Genomic DNA, 22,756 nt, shown 5'->3' with positions numbered 1-22,756 from the left:
CAATTGAAACATCAGAAGGTTTAGGAATTAATCTCCAAATCTTGTTCCGTTCAAATTCAGCCAGTTCAGATTGCATAGCAACAACCCAATCTGAGTGTTCCATAGCATCCTTTACTGTCTTTGGCTCTATTTTCGAAATAAAGACATTAAACATACACAATTCTTGGTTCGCATTAAGTACCTCATTTTTCGCACGAATTTGAGTTCTTGTCAACACACCATCTTGTGGATTGCCAATTACCTGTTCTTTTGGATGATTTCTTGTCCATTTCTCAAGTGGTGGATAATCAGGATTAAATTCCAATGGTGCATCTTCATACATATCTTCATTTTCAGATCCTGCAACAGAAAAATTATCATTTAGTTCATGAAACTCATCATTTTCATCAAGATTAATTGTCTCTATTTCATCATGCTCCCCCTCAACATGATGTTCATCTTGATGCTCCCCCTCAAAATGATGATCCTGTTGAATTTGTGAATGCTCCCCCTCAACTTGATGATTCAAATATTCATTCTCCCCCTCGAAAGTTTGCTTTCTGTGTTCATTGTTAATTGTATGCTCCCCCTCCATACGAACTCCAGGCACACTTTCGCAAGATATTGAACTTGTAGTGATTGTTGAATCATCAGTATGTTTTGAGGATTCTGATGTTTGATTATCAGGAGCATTGTTTTCCGCATTAATTGCTCTGTCAGGAATTCCAAAAATTAAGTCATAATTAAAATCATTTATTTCAGAATTATCAATTTGTGTATCTGAATCAACAAGAATTGATTTATTTTCAAATTTACTATCCGTTTGTTTAAGATAGTAACCATCAAAAGTTAAGTTGAAAGTTTCTTCAACTTTTCTTGTTCGCTTGTTTAGCACCCTGTATGCTACTGAATTTTGCGAATATCCTAAGAATATGCCTTCATCAGCTTTAGCTTGGAACTTTGTCAAATTATCTTTGAGATTCATTATGAAACACCTACAACCAAAAACATGGAAAAATTTGACATTAGGTTTTCGATTGTTGAGTATTTCATATGGAGTGATATTGAATCTTCGATGAATGAATGATCGATTCTGAGTAAAGCACGCAGTTGAAACTGCTTCAGCCCAAAGATATTGAGGTAGATTCGCATATGTTAACATTGTTCTGGCTGCTTCGCATAGAGATCGATTTCTTCTTTCAACAACACCATTTTGTTGTGGAGTATATGGTGATTAGAAATTATGCGAAATTCCTTTGCTTATGAGAAATGAATCAAGAGTTTGGTTTTTAAACTCAGAACCATTATCACTTTTAATTTTGCGAACATTTTTTTTAAGGCTAATCTCAATCATTTTGATAAAATTAATCATTGTCTGAGCAACTACAGATTTTAACCTGAGAAAAAATACCCATGTGAATCCAGAAAAATCATCAACAATAACTAAAATGTACCGCTTTTTATTGATTGTAGCAACAGTCGACGGTCCACATAAGTCAATGTGAAGAAGTTCAAATGGTTCTACAATTTTTGAATCTATCACAATCGGATGACATTTTCGATGTTGTTTTCCTTGTTCGCAAGCTGCACACAGATAATCATTGTTAAATTTTAGTACAGGTAAACCTCGAACTAAATCTTCAGTGACAAGTTTGTTAATATTGCGAAAATTCAAATGTGACAATCTTCTATGCCAAAGCCAGTTGACATCATTAGATGCCTTTGATAGTAAACACACAACAGGTTTGCCCACGATTGGTTTGATGTCCAGTGTAAACATATCACCATATCTTTTAGATTTGAGAAGTACTTCATTTGTCTTTGCATTAGAAATGATACTTCCTTCTTCATTAAACACAACCTAATTTCCAGTATCCACAACAAGTTGCGAAACACTAATCAAGTTATGTTGAAGACCTTCAACATAAGCAACCCTGTTAACAGTGAATTGTTCATTTGTGACTTTCCCATAGCCTTTCACTTGACACTTGTGATTATTTCCGAATTTGACTACTCCTGCATTTTCCAAGCTTCGATAATCTCGCAAGTTCTCATTTCTTCCAGTCATGTGACGAGAGCAACCACTATCAATATACCATTTCGCATTCATATTGCTCGTCACACATCACCTGCATTTATTGAAAAGATTTATGAACCTAAGGCTTATTGGGTCCTCCATTAGTATTTTTGAACAAATGCTTTGAATTTAAAAACCATGTTTTCACTTTGTCTGTGACACTATCAATTATATCAACATCATCAGATCTAGATATTGAAATATAGTTGTTCAACAGTTTTGGATTTTCATTGACTTTCATCTCATCATTCATAACATTCGCAATTTTGATAACTGGTTTCCATTTTTGTACTGGAATTTGCGAATCATGAGAGGATGAACTACCAGTGGAAGAGTTATTTGCGAACTTGTCAAATGCATTCTTTATTTGTTGCTCTGAAAACTTCCCATTTTGATATTGTCTCCCTTTCCCTTCAAGCCAACGATTGATCGTACTTACATCAGATTTTCCTTTTGTATATGACACTTTGGTCGGTTTTGAGACTGAAGGATTTGGAAAATTTGGTTATTTAGGAGAAAACTTCATTTTTGTTTGAGTTGTGACATTTAAAGATGATGAATCATTTGTGAATTTGCCAACTTTTTGAAACTTTTGATTTTTCACAAATTTTTGCGAGTTCTCAAATTTTCGATTGTTGTCATATTTGCGAACAAGTTTATCATTATTTTTCACTGGAATTTTGTCAATAGAATTTATTGGTTTATGAAAACTTGTATCCTTTTGTTTATTTATGCTTTGAAATTTTGATAATTTTGACTTTGAAATTTGTTCTTTTTCAACTTTTGATTTATCATTGGACACAACTTGCCAAAAGATTGCTTTTCTTGCTTTTCTTTTTGAAACATTATTTTCTGTTGAATAATTTCCAACCATCAATTTGAATTCATGAGAATTTAATTTCACTTCAACCTTTGGTTTGTCAACTTTTTCAAAAACTTTGTTTTTTCACCTTTAACTACCCATTTTTGTAATGATTTTTGTCTTTGAAACACATAAGGATTTTGAGTTAAATTGTTTTCTTCTCTGTTTTGATTTGCGAAAAAACCTTCAGTAGTTAACTTTTGATTATCTTTTTCAACAATTTTGTTGAATTCAGGGTGAATTTTCTCAGCATTCCTAGTAGTGACAAAAACTTGATTTGGAAAAATGGTGTTATTAGTGCATACAAAATTTGGATATACCACAGTGTTGGTTTCCAAATAATGTGCACCTTTGTCATTTAAAATTTTGTCAAATTCTTTTGGATTTTCAAACACTTGATCAACCACAACTCGTGGAGGTATTTCATGTGAATCCTTCACATCTTCTTTGTTTTCATCAGTGTCATCAGATTTCCAGCTTTCAACTTCTACATTATCAAAATTACAATGTTGCGAAGTAGAGGGTTTTTCAATGTCATCTTTGACTATCGAATCAACTATAATTTCTTTACCTTTGATCTTAGATGTGATATTAATGATTGACAATTGAGAACAATCAACCTCTTCTTCCTCTTCAATCTCACTGATTTCACTGACATTATCTGAATTGTCATCAATATCAGCATAATTGAGTTGAGAATCAAGATTTGAGGTTTCAGTTTTCTTTAAGATTTTCACTTGTTCATTCTTTGTCAAACTTTCATTGACAATACTAACCAACTCATCAGCATTCAAAAATTCATCAATTTTGACAATACCATATGCAAATCTATCATCAGGTATTTTGTCAAATTGAGCAATTGTGTTTTCGCAATCATAAGACACAACATCAACTTTTTCATGATCATATTCAAGAAAAGGTAAAAGTTTCCTATGATGTTCTTTGCTAATGTCAGATGAATGATGTAATGCAGTTAATTTTGCATACAAACGCTTAGCAGAGTTACAGTATATATTTCTTTGTGCTAGCAACAACCTAACTTCATTTCCAAGATTGTCCCTATCACAATTTACATTTTTGATTTGCAATTCAAGTTTGTCTACTCTGCTTCGTTTTATTTCTAACTCTCTTCGTGTCTCAACTACTTGCATATTTAAATTTTGAGCTTCAGTACTAGCAGACACAATAACAGAATCAAAATAAGCAATAGTATCATCAAAAGAAGTAATTTCAGTATCATAAGCAGATAAAGGAATATTGAAAGATTCAAGAATAGCACGTACCTTGGTGGTCATTGGTGATTTGTCTGTGGATTTGGATACGAAGCACCTACCTGAAGCATTCTCTTCGCAATTTTCTTCAAAGCTTACGAACATTGCTCCATGAGTTGGATCCCTCATTTCTTCGTCATCTGATCTTGAAGACCATATCTGATATGTTCCACTTTCTTCCTCATCAGACTCACCCTTCGCAAAAAGTGACATTCCTTTTGTCTTTGTACGCAACTCTTCAATCTTTTCCTAATAGTAAGCTTCATCTTTCACTTTGTTCTTTTTCTCCTCTTTCTTTCACAACATACAATCGGCTGTGAAGTGATTCGCACCATTGCAGTAGTGACAATAGATTCAAAAATCACCTTTCAGTTTCTTCACATCTTTATCATCTTTTGCTTTTCATCAACTTTTTCCATTTTCTTCTTCTCCTCTTCTCCAACTTTTGAGACTCCACTCTTCGCATCATTTGTATTTCCTTTTGGATTAAACGGCTTTTTAAAAGACTTCTTAACTCGGTTGTTTGAGTAGAATGCTACAGCTTCATCATCTGAGTTCATTAAGAAGCCTTCATTGTCTGAACCATCTATTTCATTAATTTCGACTTCTGATATCTTTGAAACAAGAGCCAAAGGTCCTCCTATACTTTGTTTTGATTCTTCATACATTTCTGAAACTTCACTTTCGTGTGTTTTCAGTTGATTGTAGAGATCATTCAAGCTGGTTGTATCAAAACTCTGTTGATTCTTAATCATCATACTTACACTTTGCCATTCCTTGCGAAGACCCATGATGAAAGTTAAATTGAACTCCATGAGAGACCTAGTGATTCCATACCTATTGCAACGATACACAAGCTCATTCAGACGATCATAGTAATTTTCAAGAGTTTCAGCATCCTTTTGTCTAAATTCCTTCAGTTCAACTAGACATTGCTTCACAGAGTTGATCTTCGTCTTTTCGCTACCTTGATACTTCTCTTTTAGAGTGTTCCAGATCTCCTTGGCTGTTTTACAACTACGGATGTAATTGTAAACCATAGGAGGTAGAGCACCTCTTAGATCCCTCATGCATCTCTTTTCATTATTCTTCAAACGTTTTTGTTGTTTAGCAACTTCAGCAGAAGTAGTAGACGGTCCAATTAGTTGAACATTAGCAGGAGCTTGCACTGTTCCATCGATACAATTCCAAAGTTTTTCATCAATTCCATTTAAGTAATCTTCCATTCTATCAGCCCACTGATCATAGTATTCAGGCATTAACATCGGAATTTTGGTTGAGGAACGAAGCAAGTGAGAGAAAGAAGTCATTGTATTCATGTTGAAGTTCGCCATTGATAAACACAGAAATTTTCAGAAAGCTCGAAAAACTTGATGAATTTGAGAATTGATCAACTGAAATGATCACAAATTACTAATCGATCACTCGACTAAACGATTCAAAGACAGAATCAATTCAAATCTGAAGATCAAATGTGATTTTCAAAACCAAAATGCGCGGAAAATTTTGAGTAAAGTTACTACTCAAAAAGCAAATGATTCTAACACGAAAATCAGATTGATGCAGTTTGAATCCTGCTCTGATACCAATTGAAGAGAATTGTTATCGAGAATATGAAAGCAATTATGATTGAATGATTGAAAAGTAAGAACACAAAAAGTAAATATTAATCAGATCTTATATTGATGAAGACTGATTACAAAGCTTAAGCAGAAAGAATACTCAAGAGCAAAAAGTCCTTTCTACTTCTATCCTCAGTCCCTATTTATAGGAAACCTGAGTGTACAAAAAATATACTAAGTCTATTACAATACGCTTCGCATAAAATTGTGACTTAGTAAAATAACTAAAAATGCGAAACAAAGAAACAACCATTTCGACTTTTACAATACTAAGACTCTATAGTAAGTTATTGGAAAACATTACAAACAAATATTTACACATATAATGCAATTTTTGGAGGATGTGAGAAATAATAATGAAACCTTGTTTGGAACTGACGTTGGTTTTATGTTCCATATACTGAGTAAGCATCAAACAAACAACTGTGACAATGTCTTTCGTCAATTGATCTAATGTCTTTTGTTATAATTTAATTGATTGTTTGCTATACCTGCAGTCAAACTCAAGTTACTATCATAGAGTGATATGGATCAATACATTGTTCAGGTGGTCAGTCAGCCGTAGTGGACCCAAAAGCTTGGTTTACTAGAATTTTGCCACATCCCTTTCCTCCTCTTCTCTAAATCTGTTACTACACTGTAGGTAGCCTCAGGTAGTTGGTAATTGTCATATTCTGTGTAATATCAGTTATTGGCAACAGAAATTCATGAAAAAATATATAAAAAATTTAAGATGTTGCAGAGAACCCCAAAACTTTGGGTAAAGAGTAGAGGATCACTACTAGAAAAAAGGCCTTTTACGACGCTCATTGCGCGTCGTAAAACGCTCAGACAACACGCAAATGCGTGTCAAGGAAGGCCCTGTCATAAAGAGAGACGACGCGCATTTACGACGCGCATTTATGACGCGCATTTACGACGCGCGGTTACGACACACAATGCGTATCAAGGAAGGCCCTGTCATAAAGGAACACGATACGCATTCGCGTGTCGTAACCTTACGACGCGCGTGTTAATGACACGCAATGCGTATCAAGAAAGCCTCTGTCAAGAAAGGCCATGTCATAAATGAAGATGACACGCATGTTTGCGTATCATAATTTTAAATGTTAAAAAAAAAATATTTTTTATAGATTTACTAATTTTCAAATTAAATTTGCATTTAATGCCTCACAATATAAAATAAAATATCATATACAAAAAATATAATCCATTTCATAAAATTTAATGTCTTACAATTCTATTTGTTACAATATATAAATTTACATGATGTGTAGTGGAACAAACAATGAGATACGCATACAATGGAGATGGATAACAAGACATCAAAAAGGAAAAAGAAGGGCAAAAAAGTAAAATACGAGGCCACGCATGAGAAGCTCAGCTACTTTAGCAGCAACTGTGTTACGTGCAGCATCCTTGCTAGCCTGAGAATGAGATGCATATCAAAATATCAAAGTTGTTAAGTAACTAGTTCCTTTTGTTTACTTTCCCAAATATTTTTTAAACATCATTTATCCGTACAGCACTCAAATTAAGAAGACATACCTCACCCCTTATCAGCAATGGGTTTCTTCCCTCATCAATTAGGACATAATCAAGTTCATCAACTATTGCAAAATGCAATGGTTTTGGCCTGATAAACATTGTGCTATTATTAATCCAAGAGAGACTTCAAATGAAATCTGCCTTAGTAATTAGTATTAGTATGAAAAATGTGGTAATACCATCTCATAACAAGTTGCAATTACAGACGATAAAATCCCAACAAGCATCTACAGTGAAAACATATTAATCCAAGGGCAAATATGTAATTTTATATTCATGTCTAAAAAAAAGCATACCATGGAATAAGCAGCATACGAGAAGTCTGAAACTCCATAATGCAAACCATCAACAATAAAAGCAAAAGCATTCAAAGGCTGACTAGCACTCACAAACTTTTTTCACAAAATCAAAACGCATCAGAAATATATATATATATATATATATATATATATATATATATATATATATATATATATATATATATATATATATATATATATATGTATATTGAAATGAGCACATGCCATTATGGTGAAAAGAATCTACTCTCTAAGGTGCGATAATCTTTCTAGGATTGAAATGAACACATGCCATTATGCAATGACTTTTTACTAACAAGAATTATGCAAGTAGTCATGTTTCAAATTGTTGCAATTAATTCACGAATTTTGGCATTTGCATAGATTTGTAACAAGTCCATTTCGTTGCATAAATTGGTAAAAAAACAAATGTCAACATAAATTATAAGAAAGCCATTGGTAAAATAAAGTTGTAGTTGCAGAATATGCATATAAATCTAAATAAAATAAGTATAGAAACAAAAATCATGCAGATTAAGTAAACTTTAAACTTGATATAAAAAAACAAGATGTAAGATCAGTGAGAATCATGACAAGAATTGCCTCTTTTCCAAATAAAAATCGTCTTTATTCTTTGGAGTCAAATTTGTTGATGGATTTATCAATTTCTCCCTAGTATGGTTAAAAGATTTAGTCAAGCTAGAGTTGTAATATACAGTTTAGTAAGAGCATGCAATTACAAAGCTGTCAATGCAATATAAAATAACAAAAACAAAATGGCATCAGATATGGTTCATGAATGTAAGAAAAGATAAGTACTTTCACCTAGAAAACTGTCGACCATATAGTCAGCTGTCCCGAAATGCGGCTAAGCAGCCATACAGTCAGCTGCCTAAGAATGATAGAATCAGAAGGCGGCTATGGTAAGAGAACTGGAATATTACCCACTTAAATGAAGCATCATTAATTGCATTACAGAACATATATTCTTAAAACTACATCATCAAGAAGAAAGAGAGTGTACACCAAACTGAAGTTTATCAAGAACAGTGACCATGCTTTGAAACAGAACAAACTTAGATCACATAGTCTATTCATTCAAAAGGGTTTAATTTTACCCATTAATTAATCTCATTAAGTTAAAACAAAAAACCCCTTTGTATAAATTGCTACAAACACTACTGGAAAATAGCTAATGTAGTACACCACATCTAATGCGGTTGTAATAAAAATTCGTATTATAACTGGGTAATGTTAATCTAAGACGGACATATTATACGGTTAATACCGTAAGAATGGGAATAGAATACAGGGATTTATGAATGTTATTAGCTTGAAATCTAATACAGCTAAAACCTAGATCTAGTACGGATCAATTTGAAATCAAGTACAGAGCTATCCATTTTCTAATACAACTCATTTATAGATTGCATAACCATTGCGACCGTCAACCTAGCAATACTGATTTGGGCATCTGCATAGAGGTAATTCTTAAAGTATTTGTAGGACACTAGTAATTGAAGGGACAAAAGCAAATTAATAATATAATAATTTAAAGTTCTTGAAAGAAAAAAATAATTAGAATGTTGTAAACCTGGTTGGTCATATTCCAGGTCAAACTTGAGGAATTCTTCCATGCTCTTCAACTCCTAACTGGGCTTGTTAAAAGCAACAACCTACATGGATTACAACACACACAAGAAAACGATGAGAGACAATAATATGAAAAAAGAATTATTTTGAAGTAACATGTTGATAAAAAAATTACAATTCTTATTCATTCTTTTGACCTAAAAGTCAAAATTGAATGGAATGTTCCCATTTTGCCCGCGTTCCCTTCTTCATACTTGTTTTGGTTGCATTTTGCAGAGATTGATCATTTAGTCACATGAGGGGACAACAGGTTTTTGACATCATTATATATGGTGATAGTTGTTTCAAGAGATTGATATTGTCAAAATGAGTGGATATATTAATAGTGCTCTTGTGTTGAATACATCAATCCCTGTTAGTGGAAGGAGTTTGACAATAACTTTGCAGCTTGTAAAAGGTAGTCATACCATAATCAGTATACCATAATCAGTGCCATAGAGATCTTTGAAATTGTCAGAGATGAGGCCAAAACATTATTAATGAAGGTACTTTTAAAACATTTCTTGGAATTTGAAGCTTTGAAAAGGATTCTTATGAAGTTAAAATTATTTCTTTATGTTGTTGTAAAAGCTTTGCAGAAATTGAACCATTCATTTCAGTTGGAATGGTGATCTATGTGTTCCGCAACAGCATCCATGGAGTGGAATTGGGTGATGAATAAGGCTGGAATGCAATCAGGAATGAATTGCAGGAATGGGGGATGTGACATCAAGTACGGTTGTTTGTGGTGTATTAGATGCTATAATATGGTGTATTAGATTCTTTTATGGGATGGTTGTAAATAGATAGGATACATATAGAGTACGGTTAAATAGCCGTACTCTATTAGGCATGGAATCTAATACACCCCTCTACTAATACGCCCTCTATGTATGTACTATATTCATACTTTCAACCGTATTATATTATACTTTTTCTAGTAGTGAAATTATACCTTTTATAATGCCATCAATATTTTTTTGTGTCATTCGTTCATGAACCTGTAACATAAACAATAAGTTTAGATTTTTTTCCAAATATATTTGACAGATAACAAACCTTCTTAATGATGCAAATAATTCTTATGAAAGTTTTCTAGCCTCTTCAATTGAAGTTTCATTAGCTCTAACTTCATGTTCGACCATGTAAATGATAACTTTAAGGATACTCCACAAAAAAATATGTGAAAAAAGAGATTTACTGTTAGATTCCTATGATCCATTCGTATGTGTTTCTCTCAATCTTGCAATATAAGTTTGAATCAAATGATTTAACAATGACCAAAACAAAACTGACATTTCAACAAACACTTTTAGGGCACAATTCATATCAATCATAACCAAAGAATTTAATAACTTACCGTATCTGTGGAGTCCCAGAACACCATGAACATCTTCAAGAAACCAAACCCAAACAAATATCCAACCTAAAAAAGTGTTAGTGGTGGTGGCTGGCAGATTCCTTGATGTAAATTGGTGGCGAGGGTGTGAGGTTGTGGTCTTGATACATTGGGAATGATGTTGTGGTGGTTTTTTCCCAGAGGGAGGAAGGGACGTCAGCTGTCCCGCACCACCGTGGATGCCAACTGGCCCGACATCAGTGATCTGAGCAGATCGGAAAAATGTAAAGAGGGAATGATCCTAGGACAGGTTTCATTGAGCAATTTGATGCATGTGAATGAGAAAGGAAGAACTCACAGAATATAAGATAAAAAAAGATATTAGTTGTAAGCAATCAATTTTTCAATATTAGGGCTCAAACCTACCTGAATAGTAACTTGGTATGACGGAGGGTCTTTCAAGAAGAAAGAAGCGAGCATCAGGTGGTTTAAAATTGAGGTCCATGGTGGAGGCGTGAATAAGAAGAAGAGACCTACAGGATAGTCGACAAAATACATAAGTAAAACGGAGTACATGGGAGGTGTCCACTGGAGATGGAGTAGCATCCGACGAGACCAAGAGGCTCCCACTGTTTTCATCGATTAGACCTCCACCCAAACCTTTCCTCCCTCCGTTTATTTCAGCGAAACCAGACAAGAAACCGACTCACTTACCCCACTTTCTACCGATGACGGAGTCTAAGAAGCCAAGGAAAGCTCACCAAGAACCGATAATTACCTCCTCCTCCTCACGAATAGATCGATCATCCTGATCTACTAGTCGCTACTTGCCCTGCTCCATCGGACAAGTTGAGTCCCCTCCCTACGTGTAATCTGATGGCGACAAGGAAGAACAACCAAGGAGACCGTCGGAGCGCCTTCCCCTAGCTGTGGCAGACAAGGGAAGCATCGCTGCTTCTCCCTTCTCCTTTTTTTTCAAATTGATCCCGCACTAAAGGTGTTTCCCCTTTCTCGATTGATTGCATCATCGAGCCACCATGGTTGCTTGCGTTCCCATCTTCCTTGCTCGATAGATGAACCACGGCCACCGGACCAAAACTCCCGCTACCTTCGTTATTCTAATTCCCCTTTTTCGGTTTATCTGTGGGGAATAAGAAACAAACAAGAATCAAGATTTGCATTCTTAATATTGAGACTTGAGAGTATAATACTGAATTAGGGCTTTTTCTGACAAGTTCAACATCGAGTGGGAGATATGGTGGTTCCAGTGGGTAGAAGTAAATGAGCCTTGATCGATGTCAACGAACGGGGAAGAATCGGTGGCGGCGGTCGGAGTGCAAGGGAAAGACGCAAGCAACACTCGATGTAGGGAGGCGGAGGATGACCGGAGAAGATTTTTGTGGTCAAAGAACATACCCAAAGCTAAAGAGGGGAAACAAGGAAGGAAGGCGGGTTTTCTAATTTTTTTATTTCCTTTTTCCCGCTGCTAGTTGTTGAAGAGCGCGTTTGTAAAATTATAAAGCGACATTTCTAGACGATACGCCTTTAACATAAGCGCCCTCCGTGTTTTTTTTGTGAGACACTAATTCTAGGGCACGCAAAAATGCGCGTCCAAAATTCTTTAAATTTCTAAAGATTTGACATTATTTTTACGGCACGCCCTTTTGCGTATCATTAATCAGTGCGTGTCGTAAAAAGCGTGTCATTAAAGGTCTGTTTTCTAGTAGTGGATGGATGTGACTTTAATCAAAAAATCAGAAAAATGAGTTTAAATTCTAAAATTTGGGGACATTAGGGTCAAAATAAATTAATTGAAAGATTCAGGGTTGCTTTTAAGCTGGTCAGCTTTAGTGCACAAGTCCGCAGGTGTCCTTACAACTGTCATCAAGACAAATAAAACCAATACATACATGGTTCCATCCATGACTGAATAACAACCTGTTCAAAGGAGTGGAGATGGATTTGAGAAACTTAGTCAGAGATGTCGAACATATGATGGTTGAAGGCCGTCAGGTAGGGCGCTTTCACCAGAACCTCAACGCACCGGCGACAGTATCCGGGTGTGCTTTACGTTTGTTTGTGGTATAGCCAAAAAGAGGAAGCAACAGTTGGTGGCGGCTGGTTGTTTGCTGTCGATGTCGGAGTTTGCTGATGGCGGTGGTGGACAGTCAAATGAAGCCAAACTTGAATATTAGGAAAGATAAAATTTACCGAGACATAAACACAAACACCTAACGTGCATAACAAACCTGAGGAACTTAACAGAAGAGAAACCCGCGTGGCCATCGAAAACGACAGCAAACCCACTTCCACTTAGCGCCACTTGTTGCCGCCATTTGCCTGTTGCTGCTCGCGACTTCCTTATGTCCCAACGGTCTACCAGACGAAAAGAATACAAGGTAGCTCCGATGGTTGGTTCTTGGGTTAGAAGAAAGGGAATTTTTTTTAATAAGAACGCAAACGAACAGAAGGGAGGCAACTGGGTTTGATGAACAAAAGACAAGGATGAGAAAACCTAAGGGGTTTATGCTTTCCCGTGAGAAATAGATGTTTTAGTGGCAAAATAAGAAAGCCAAGAAACTTCTGTGTCCAAACATGAAAGAGAAAAAAACTTAGTGCTCCCCAACCTTTTAAGCTTTTATGTATATATAAACTAAGTGTGAAATTCATTTATTACATGGGTTTATTTAAAAGAAAATTAAAGTGTTTTTTTTTCTCTTTTAAATTTAAACAAATAATTTAGATATATAAATAAAGAAAATTAATGAATCTTTAATTTAGTAATTTTGGAATTAAAAGGAAATTCATTAATGAATTTGATATATATTTATTATTACATTTAAATACTAAAGGTATTTAATAAAAGGAAAAAAAACTATAAAATGACATGTGGAATAAAAATTAATTTAAAATAACCACAAAATTACATATGACAACAATAAATGAGAATGTCACATATGACAAAAAGATTTTTATTTATTAGGGAGGATGATATATATATATATATATATATATATATATATATATATATATATATATATATATATATATATATATATATATATATATATATATATATATATATATATATGAGTAAGATCAAATGAGAACACCTAAAAGGTTGAGAACGTGTCACACCCCCAAACCAAGGATGGCGGAAACGTCCGGGGGTGGAGGACTTCATGTGTAGTATCATAACAACAATGGCAATAGTGATGAAAGTAAACACAACCAACATATATAATTGAAAGAGTTACATCATTGTATGAATTACATGTTTCAAAATCAATTACAATATGTTGACAAAATATGATAAGTTTGACGCCTCAACGTCCCATCCTCAAAAGTACTTTGTTACCTGTTTAGCGATTTCCTGAGAATACAAATAGTTTGAAAAAGTGTCAACACAAAGGTTGGTGAGTTCATAAGTTTTTGTATATAATTATGAAATAGCTTGTCTCGTAATTGCATAGCTGTTCTAGAAAAATCCGATATTTTCCTTAAAATGAATGCTGTAGTCTTGGACCCAAATACTGAAACGTATGAGTAATCTTCCTTATTTACAGAAAATAACGTGAGTTTATTTCGATATAAACGCGTATGATATTAGTGAAATTCTCGTAAATTCTTAAGTTTGTTAATACTTTCCGTGAGTTATTATAACCATACTTGACATAGACGGCCTCGTAATGCGACGTTCTTCAGGCGTCGCCGTTAAATGACACTTGTCACCATTAGACCTGCCGGTCTAGCTGTTGCAAGCAGCTCTGGTGTGGGTTTGTCAAACCCAATATAGATCTATACACAACTATCACGTTCTCCCTACAAAAGACTCTGGTTACAATTTACAGGACTTTTTGACTTTGTTACTTTGGAAGTAACCCGAAGGGAATGACTCACAAATTTATTCATTAACAGATTTACGTGAACTAAACTGAAAACCTTTGGTAAATAAGTTTGAGAAGTAAATGATACATAAACTATACCTATTATAGTTTATCCAAAACGTTTGTAATGTATAAGAATTCTTTTATGAATGCTTTAATGCTATGAATCCATAAACTATGCTCATTATAGTTTAATATACGTGTTCTAAATAAATGAATAATCTTATCATGAATGACTATATTTCAGTTTATGATGATAAACTAACAAGGTAACACATTCAATATTTAGAACTTATCGTTATACACTTTGCTCAACATAATACAAAGTGTTATGAAAGTTATAAGCTGTTAACAAATTTTCAACCTTTCTACACTGTTTTTGAAAAGTCATAGAAAAATCATACGAAGTTGAAAACTAAATCCGTAAATTCTGAGAGTTCCCAAAATGTGTCTAGTTTACTCATAATTTTTATCATGATTTTTAATGACCTCCAACTTGGGTGAAAAAGTCCATAATCACAGACTGGTCCGGATTGGTGTTTGAAATGATAGGCAGTTTTGTAAAAATCACCATAAATTGTAGAAAAATCGTATGGAGATGTGCAAGTAGTCATTTTAAAGCTAAGAACTGGAACTACTTACATCTAAAACAGTTTTTCAAACAAAAATGTTTAAGTTGTCCAAAACAGTCCGTGAATGGAGTCCAACTTTTCTGATGAAAGCTGTTAGAAAAATTTAGTTATGTTCTTGGTATTTTAACTTGTATTCCCCCCCTAAAAACTTAAGAAAACATAAAAATGTAGGGGTATGAACTCACTTTGAGTGATTTCAGTAGGTAAGTGTTGAAGAAGAGAAGTGTTCAACCCAAGAACACTTGAAGATTCGAAGATCTAACAAGAATGTGATGATGTTTGTGTAAGAAATCTTTGATTTTGAGTAGGAGGATGTGTAATAATCATAAGAAAGATGATGATACTTACTAATTGTAGGAGAAGAGTCTTGGAGTATGCCTTGAAATTCTCGAATTAGAGAGAAAAAGATGAGAGAGTTTGGAGTGTGATTCTTGGTAAAAATGAGAGAATGATTAAAGTGTGAGGAGAGAGGATGGATGTTCCAGCCCTAAGAACGTGTGAATAGTTGTAAATAGTGAGAAAGGACCTATGAAGTGACTAGGGATGGGTTGGTGGTGAATAGTGACATGGAGTGGGTATGGGAGTGGTTGCTTGTGTCATAGACATAAGTAAAGTCAACACTCTACCTTTGTACTTCACCCACTCTCTTTTGGATAAGGTTTTATCCTTAAAAATGTGATTAATTAATAGTTAAGGGTCCTTATATATTAAAATAAAGTTTTGGGTGAAAATCCCATGTTAAAACAATTAAAAACGGGCCTAAAATGCGAATTTAGTCGAAAACCGGGAGAAAAAGCGTTCCCAGCGAGACCTCTCGGTCCTAGGCCGAGGTTCGATCCTTGCTGGTGCTGAGTCGGAAGCGAAGGGTGCGAGCCAGAAGCGAGAAGCGAAGGGCGAGGGGTCCGTCCGAAGGTTCGGTTCGGTCCTTCTTCATCAGGAGGGTTCGGTTCGGTTCATCTTCATCAGGAGGGTTCGGTTCGGTTCTTCTTCATCAGGAGGGTTCGGTTCGGTTCGGTCTTCTTCATCAGGAGGGTTCGGTTCCTAAGGGGACTTTCGGTTCCTAAGAGGGGTTTCGGTTCCTTAAGTCCCTTTTTCGCTTAGACTTCCGTTTTTGGGCTGTTTTCGCCAAATTCGAGGGTCGGGATGCCCCGAGTGATTATTGAAAGTTGGGAGAGATTTCGAGAGAGTTTTGAGAGAGATTCCACATACTTAGCGAGATTTGGGAGAGATTTGACATTCTTGGAGAGATTTCACATACAAAGAGATATTTGGGAGAGATTTCACTTTCTTAGAGAGATTTGGGAGAGATTTGACATTCTTGGAGAGATTTCACATACAGAGAGATATTTGGGAGAGAGTTCATATTCTTAGAGAGATTTGGGAGAGATTTGACATTCTTGGAGAGATTTCACATACAAAGAGATATTTGGGAGAGATTTCATATTCTTAGAGAGATTTGGGAGAGATTTTCGATAAGAAGAGATAGAGTGAAAACGATTGAGAGCGGTTTCGTGTGTGACGAATGTGAGTGTCCGGCTTCGCAATGCAAGGTCCGTAAACCCCGTTATGCCATGTTTTAGGATCTTACATACTCCCTATGAGTATGCAACATTGTTTTATTGTTCTTGTTCATTGTTTAGCACTAAAGTTAAAGAAATTTAAACACACAAACTTTCCAAGTGATGTTTTCTCATTAAGATAGTGAGTTATACATAAATTACGTAATACAAACCCTATTATACAAGGTTTTAATTGAGTTGACCGGTTTGACTCGTTGACCTTGTCCGGCTTAGACTTGACCCGAATTTGACTATTGTCACATCACCCCCCCGTTAGAGGGAATTTCGTCCCGAAATTTACGCTTTGGTCGGGACTTTAAGAGTTTAGGAAAAGATGCGGGTACTTTTGTTTCATTTGGTCTTCGCGCTCCCAGGTGAAATCAGGTCCTCGTTTAGCGTTCCATCGAACCTTCACGATGGGAATACGACTTTGTTTCGTTCTTTTGACCTCCCGATCCATAATCTCAACTGGCTCCTCTACGAAGTGGAGATTTTTGTTAACTTCGATCTCGTCGAGAGGTATTACAAGTGTCTCGTCAGACAGACACTTCTTCAGGTTCGATACGTGAAAGGTGGGATGTACCTTATCTAGTTCTTGAGGTAATCGAAGTTTGTACGCCACAGGACCAATCCTGGCGAGGATTTCGAACGGTCCAATGTACCTCGGGTTTAGTTTCCCACGTTTACCGAAACGTATCATTCCTTTCCAAGGAGAAAATTTTAGTAGCACTCGATCACCAACCTGGAATTCCAAAGGTTTGCGTCGCTTATCCGCGTAACTCTTTTGCCGATCTCGGGAGGCCTTTAGCCTTTCTCGGATTTGAACAATCTTTTCTGTGGTCTCCCTTATGATTTCAGGACCAGTGAGGGTGCTATTAGGGACTTGACCCCTAGCTATCTGAGTATCCCCCACTTCAGCCCAACATAGGGGTGATCTGCACTTGCGACCGTAAAGAGCCTCGAATGGAGCAACCTTAATGCTAGTGTGATAGCTATTATTGTAGGAGAATTCAATCAGCGGCAAATGGGTATCCCATGCTTTACCAAAGTCTATCACACAAGCTCTCAACATGTCTTCTAATGTTTGTATAGTGCGCTCGCTTTGCCCGTCGGTTTGTGGATGGTAGGCTGTACTCATGTCTAGCCTAGTTCCCAAGGATTTCTGCAGGGACTGCCAAAATCGCGAAGTGAATCTATTATCTCGGTCGGAGATAATAGATATCGGTACACCATGCAGTTGTACAACCTCCTTGATGTATATCCTGGTTAACTTCTCCATCTTGTCGGTTTCCTTTATTGGCAGGAAGTGCGCAGACTTGGTCAATCTGTCTACAATTACCCATATAGTGTCAAACCCGCCCGAAGTCTTAGGCAGCTTGGTTATGAAGTCCATGGTTATCCGTTCCCACTTCCATTCCGGTATATCAGGCTGTTGTAGTAGTCCTGAGGGTTTCTGGTATTCCACCTTGATCTTGGCGCAAGTCAGACACTTGCCCACATAAGTAGCAATCTCGGCTTTCATATTCGGCCACCAGTATAACTTTTTGAGGTCTAGATACATCTTGTCTGACCCTGGATGGATGGAGTATCGAGTCTTGTGTGCTTCATTCATGACCACGTCTCGGATCCCACCGAACTTCGGTGTCCAGATTCAGTTACTGAGATAACGAGTTCCGTCATCCTTGACTTCTAAGTTCTTATCCATTCCCCTTAATGCCTCACCTGCCACATTCTCTGGTTTCAAGGCTTCTAGTTGAGCTTCCCTGATTTGCGTGGCCAGGTGGGAATGGATGGTCATGGTTAAGGATCTTACTCGGCGGCCCGAATATTCCTTCCTGCTTAGGGCATCAGCCACTACATTGGCCTTGCCCGGGTGGTAGCGAATTTCGCACTCGTAGTCGTTTAGCAGTTCAACCCATCTCCGTTGCCGCATGTTGAGCTCTTTCTGATTGAGGATATGCTGAAGACTTTTGTGATCGGTGAAGATGGTACATTTTGTGCCGTAGAGGTAGTGCCTCCAGATCTTTAAATCGAACACTACCGCTCCCAATTCAAGGTCATGGGTAGTGTAATTAACTTCGTGTGTTTTAAGTTGCCTTGACGCGTAGGCAATGACTTTCCCTCTCTGCATGAGCACGCATCCGAGGCCTTGATTTGAAGCATCACAATATACCACGAAGTCATCAGTTCCTTCCGGAAGAGACAAGATTGGCGCACTGCATAGAGCTTGCTTTAGTGTCTGGAAGGCGGCTTCTTGTTTATCTTCCCAGTTGAACATCACGCCTTTCTGAGTCAGGGTGGTGAGTGGTTTGGCGATCTTGGAGAAGTTTTGTATGAATCTTCGGTAGTAGCCGGCGAGCCCTAAAAATTGTCGAATTTCCGTCGGCGTTGTAGGTGTTGACCAGTTTTTGATAGCCTTGATTTTAGAGGGATCCACGTGTATCCCCTTCTCGCTAACCACATGGCCAAGAAAATTCACTTCTCTGATCCAGAATTCGCACTTAGAGAATTTGGCGTAAAGCTTCTCAGCCCTCAGTGTTTCCAAGATTAGCCGGAGATGTTGACGGTGCTCTTCCTCGCTTCGGGAGTAGATCAAAATATCGTCGATGAATACAATCACGAATTTGTCTAAGTAGGGTCGACACACTCGATTCATCAGGTCCATAAATACTGCCGGTGCGTTCGTTAATCCGAAGGGCATACCACAAACTCATAGTGCCCGTAGCGAGTTCTGAACGCAGTCTTGGGAATATCCTCTTCTTGAACTCGTAGTTGATGATAACCCGACCTCAGGTTGATTTTTGAAAAGTAGCTTGCTCCTTGGAGTTGGTCGAAGAGGTCATCGATTCGGGGTAGGGGATATCGGTTCTTGATAGTGAGTTTGTTTAGCTCCCGGTAGTCTATGCACATGCGAAAAGATCTGTCCTTCTTCTTTACAAACAGGACCGGTGCTCCCCAGGGTGAGAAGCTTGGCCTGATGAATCCTTTGCTCAACAGTTCATTTAACTGGCTGGAAAGTTCTTGCATTTCTGCCGGTGCTAAGTGGTATGGAGCCTTGGTGACGGGGGTAGCTCCTGGGATTAAGTCGATCCGGAATTCGACTTGTCGTGCGAAGGGTACACCTAGAAGATCTTCGGGGAATACATCGGGATAGTTGCACACCTCGGGAATGTCGTTGATATCCTTCACCTCTTGTTTCGTATCTACTACGTGGGCTAGAAATGCGTGGTACTCCTTTCGGAGATACTTTTGGGCCTTGACGCAAGAGATGACTTGCAAATTTGAACTGGGTTTGTCGCCATAGATGAAGAGGGTTTCGCCATTCGGCAGATTAAGGCGAACGACCCTTTCGTAACATAGAATGTCGGCACGATGGGAACTTAACCAATCCATACCGATGATTATGTCAAAGCATTTTATTGTGACCGACATCAGGTCTACTTTAAACGAATGGTTGTCTAGAGTGAGGGTACACCCTGAGTAAACATCATTAGTGTGCTCCTCTTTCCCATTAGCCATTTCTACTACGTATGTATCTTTTAATGAATGAGGGGTTTGTTTTAGTAATTGTTTGAATTCATGGCTCACAAAACTCCTCTCTGCTCCACTATCAAATAGTATGCATGCATATGTGATATTGAGGAGAAACGTACCAGAAACCACCGAGGGATCCTTGACTGCTTCTCCGTGTCCCATCGTCAGGACTTTCCCTACACCTCCAGCATTGGTGTTTTGTGCTTTTGGGCAGTTTCTTTTGAAGTGCCCTGCCTCTCCACATCCGTAACAGGTTTGACTTGCTCCGGTGTTGGCGGCTGGGGCGACTTGAGGGGCGGATTGGGCTGGCACTTTACAAAATCGAGCAGTGTGCCCCTTCCGATTGCAATTTCTGCAGTGCATTTCCCGACAAGCACCGGTATGGTGGAAGTTGCACTTGTTGCACTTGGGAAGAGTTCCTGCGTATTGCTTTGGCGGCGCTGGAGAGGTAGCAGTAGTGGTTGCACAGACAGCAACAGTCTGTTGCTTCTTTGCGGGGTCCTGCGCCGGTTGTTTCTTTTTACTGTTCCAGAACTTCCTCTTGTTGCTCCCTCCTTTTGTTGGGTCGGTGGTGGCGACCATGATGCCACGATTGGCCCTATGATCGATAAGTTGTTGTGCCAATTCCTTGGCACTTTCAAAGGTAGTAGGTTTCGAGGCCAAAACACTATCATGAATCTGGGATGATAGCCCCCATAGGTATCGTTCTACCTTTTTCTCCTCCGGAGTGACCATTGCAGGACAGAGGAGTGCTAGGTCATTGAATCGGGCAGTATAAGCTTCGAGATCCGTCCCCGACATCTTGAGATTCCAGAGTTCCTCTTCGAGTTTTTGTATTTCTCCCCTCGGGCAATACTCCTTTAACATCAACGCTTTTAAGTTTTCCCAGCCTATGGAGTTAGCCACTGCAGGAGTAAGTGACTTAACTCGGCCATTCCACCAAGTAAGAGCTTTTCTTGTGAAAGTGAATGCCGCATACTTGACTTTGCTCGCTTCGGGACAAGCACAGATTTCGAAGACTGCTTCGGTCCTTTCGAACCATTGCATCAGCGCTATGACGCCCCCGCTTCCGTCGAAAGGATCGGGTTTGCCATTAGTGAAGTCTTTGTACGAACACTCCTTAGTACGCCCCGTGCTGTCCCCCTGATTCGAGTTAGTATTCCCGGATCTGGAACCGCCGGAACCATTTGTACCCATTTGCGACATTGCTGCCGCCACGGCTGCTGTTACTGCAGCCTGAAACATCACAGGATCAAACTCCGGAGGTGGTGGCGGAGGGGGTGGTGCTGAGTTTCCGGAAGGTCTTGGTCTTTTCCTTGGTGGCATGGTTCTGACATAAGAAAATAAAAAGAAAGACTTGTCGGTAAGACTTGAATGGTGATAACGAGTCGAGTGTTACTTGTTTCATCTCAATTGTATTTTATCCGAGTTTACTAATTTAGAAGGTAATTCATCGAAAAGTTTACGCAATTAAACTTATGAATTAAATAGTGTTGACCCGAGCAGAGTCATGTGTTTGGTTCGTGTCAGCATCTAAGGAAGTAAAATACATGCCACATTCATTGATAATTTGTTAGTACATATTGTTTTGAGAAATTTGGCCTCATAAGGGTCTACATTACTGTTGGATTAATGTCTAAGTCCATAACTATATTTGGTAAGACTTGACCCGACCCGGCATGGTCCATTTGGGTTGCATACCATCATGCACTTGAATGAGAGAAATAAGACACTTATGGTTATTAATATATTATAAGTTCTAGTATATTAATAATAAGAATAATAAGATTATTTAATTAGTATTGATCAAGAATTAATCTAGGATTAATTAAGTGATCAAAAGAAGACTAATTAAATATATGGGTTGATTGTGTAAATCATCCATACTTGTATAGTGGGCTAATGCTCCATGGATAATCAAGTTGGGCTAAAACCCATAGGATGGTCCATGGATGCTCCATGGTGTATTTGTACCCATGGATCCAAGGAAATGGAAAGCCATGACAATTAAGAGTTTACCCTAATTGTGTAACTATATAAGCATCTTATTATTGAGGAAAAATCGGCCACTAGAGATAGTGAAGAAAGGGCTAGCCGATTTTGAAGAGTGTAGAATTCTCTCAAATCATTCCAAGTGTTTTGATGATTGTGATTCCATTTGAGGTGTCACACTTGGGGCACTAGGCACTCAAGCTTCATGAAGACTTTCTACACCAAAGAGGTATGTATTCTATCTTGCTATAGTTATTGTTTTGTATGCTAGATTAGGATAATACCTTGGAAGTTCTTATTTGCATGTATAATAGAGAAAACATAGATCCAAGGTATTTAGGGTTGCATGTACACTTAGGAAGTGTTAGAATGCTCAAAACCCAACAGTGGTATCAGAGCCACGGGTTGTTTTCTGTTATATTGATGCAAATATTTTATTTTCAAAGTTGAAAAAAAAAGAAAAAAAAACATGAAGTTTGTCAAATTTTAAAATAATTACTTGTTCTTGTGAAAAACTAATTAT

The 22,756-nt window shown here is 37.4% G+C and overlaps 1 protein-coding gene and 1 long non-coding RNA gene across 4 annotated transcripts; both read right to left on the bottom strand.

Annotated features, from left to right (window-relative positions):
- Nucleotides 1-7,006: 7,006 nt before the first annotated feature.
- On the bottom strand, nt 7,007-7,753 carry LOC128128122 (uncharacterized). The gene is made up of 4 exons (XR_008225759.1): nt 7,656-7,753; nt 7,539-7,586; nt 7,360-7,447; nt 7,007-7,238 (listed from the first exon to the last, which is right to left on the bottom strand). It is a non-coding gene; the product is annotated as an uncharacterized LOC128128122 (long non-coding RNA).
- A 143-nt stretch (nt 7,754-7,896) lies between these two features.
- LOC128128191 (uncharacterized) lies at nt 7,897-12,040 on the bottom strand. Of its 3 annotated transcripts, none has more exons than XR_008226007.1 (4): nt 10,651-12,040; nt 10,246-10,291; nt 9,253-9,334; nt 7,897-8,550 (listed from the first exon to the last, which is right to left on the bottom strand). XR_008226007.1 is itself a non-coding variant. In XM_052767095.1 (3 exons), exons 1-3 carry the CDS (start codon nt 11,266-11,268, stop codon nt 10,284-10,286), a joined length of 501 nt encoding a protein of 166 aa, XP_052623055.1. In that variant the 5' UTR covers nt 11,269-12,040; the 3' UTR covers nt 9,464-10,283. The 3 variants fall into 3 exon arrangements, 1 of the variants encoding a protein (XP_052623055.1); XR_008226006.1 differs by having other exon boundaries at nt 7,897-9,334; nt 10,651-10,894; nt 11,056-12,040; XM_052767095.1 differs by lacking the exons at nt 7,897-8,550; nt 9,253-9,334 and having other exon boundaries at nt 9,464-10,291; nt 10,651-10,930; nt 11,056-12,040.
- Between the last annotated feature and the right edge of the window lie 10,716 nt (nt 12,041-22,756).

The sequence above is a fragment of the Lactuca sativa genome, chromosome 8, assembly GCF_002870075.4.
Source record: "Lactuca sativa cultivar Salinas chromosome 8, Lsat_Salinas_v11, whole genome shotgun sequence".
Lineage (NCBI taxonomy): Eukaryota > Viridiplantae > Streptophyta > Magnoliopsida > Asterales > Asteraceae > Lactuca > Lactuca sativa.
Note: the sequence above shows the minus strand (reverse complement) of the source record. Positions and strands in the feature narration are given on the sequence as shown.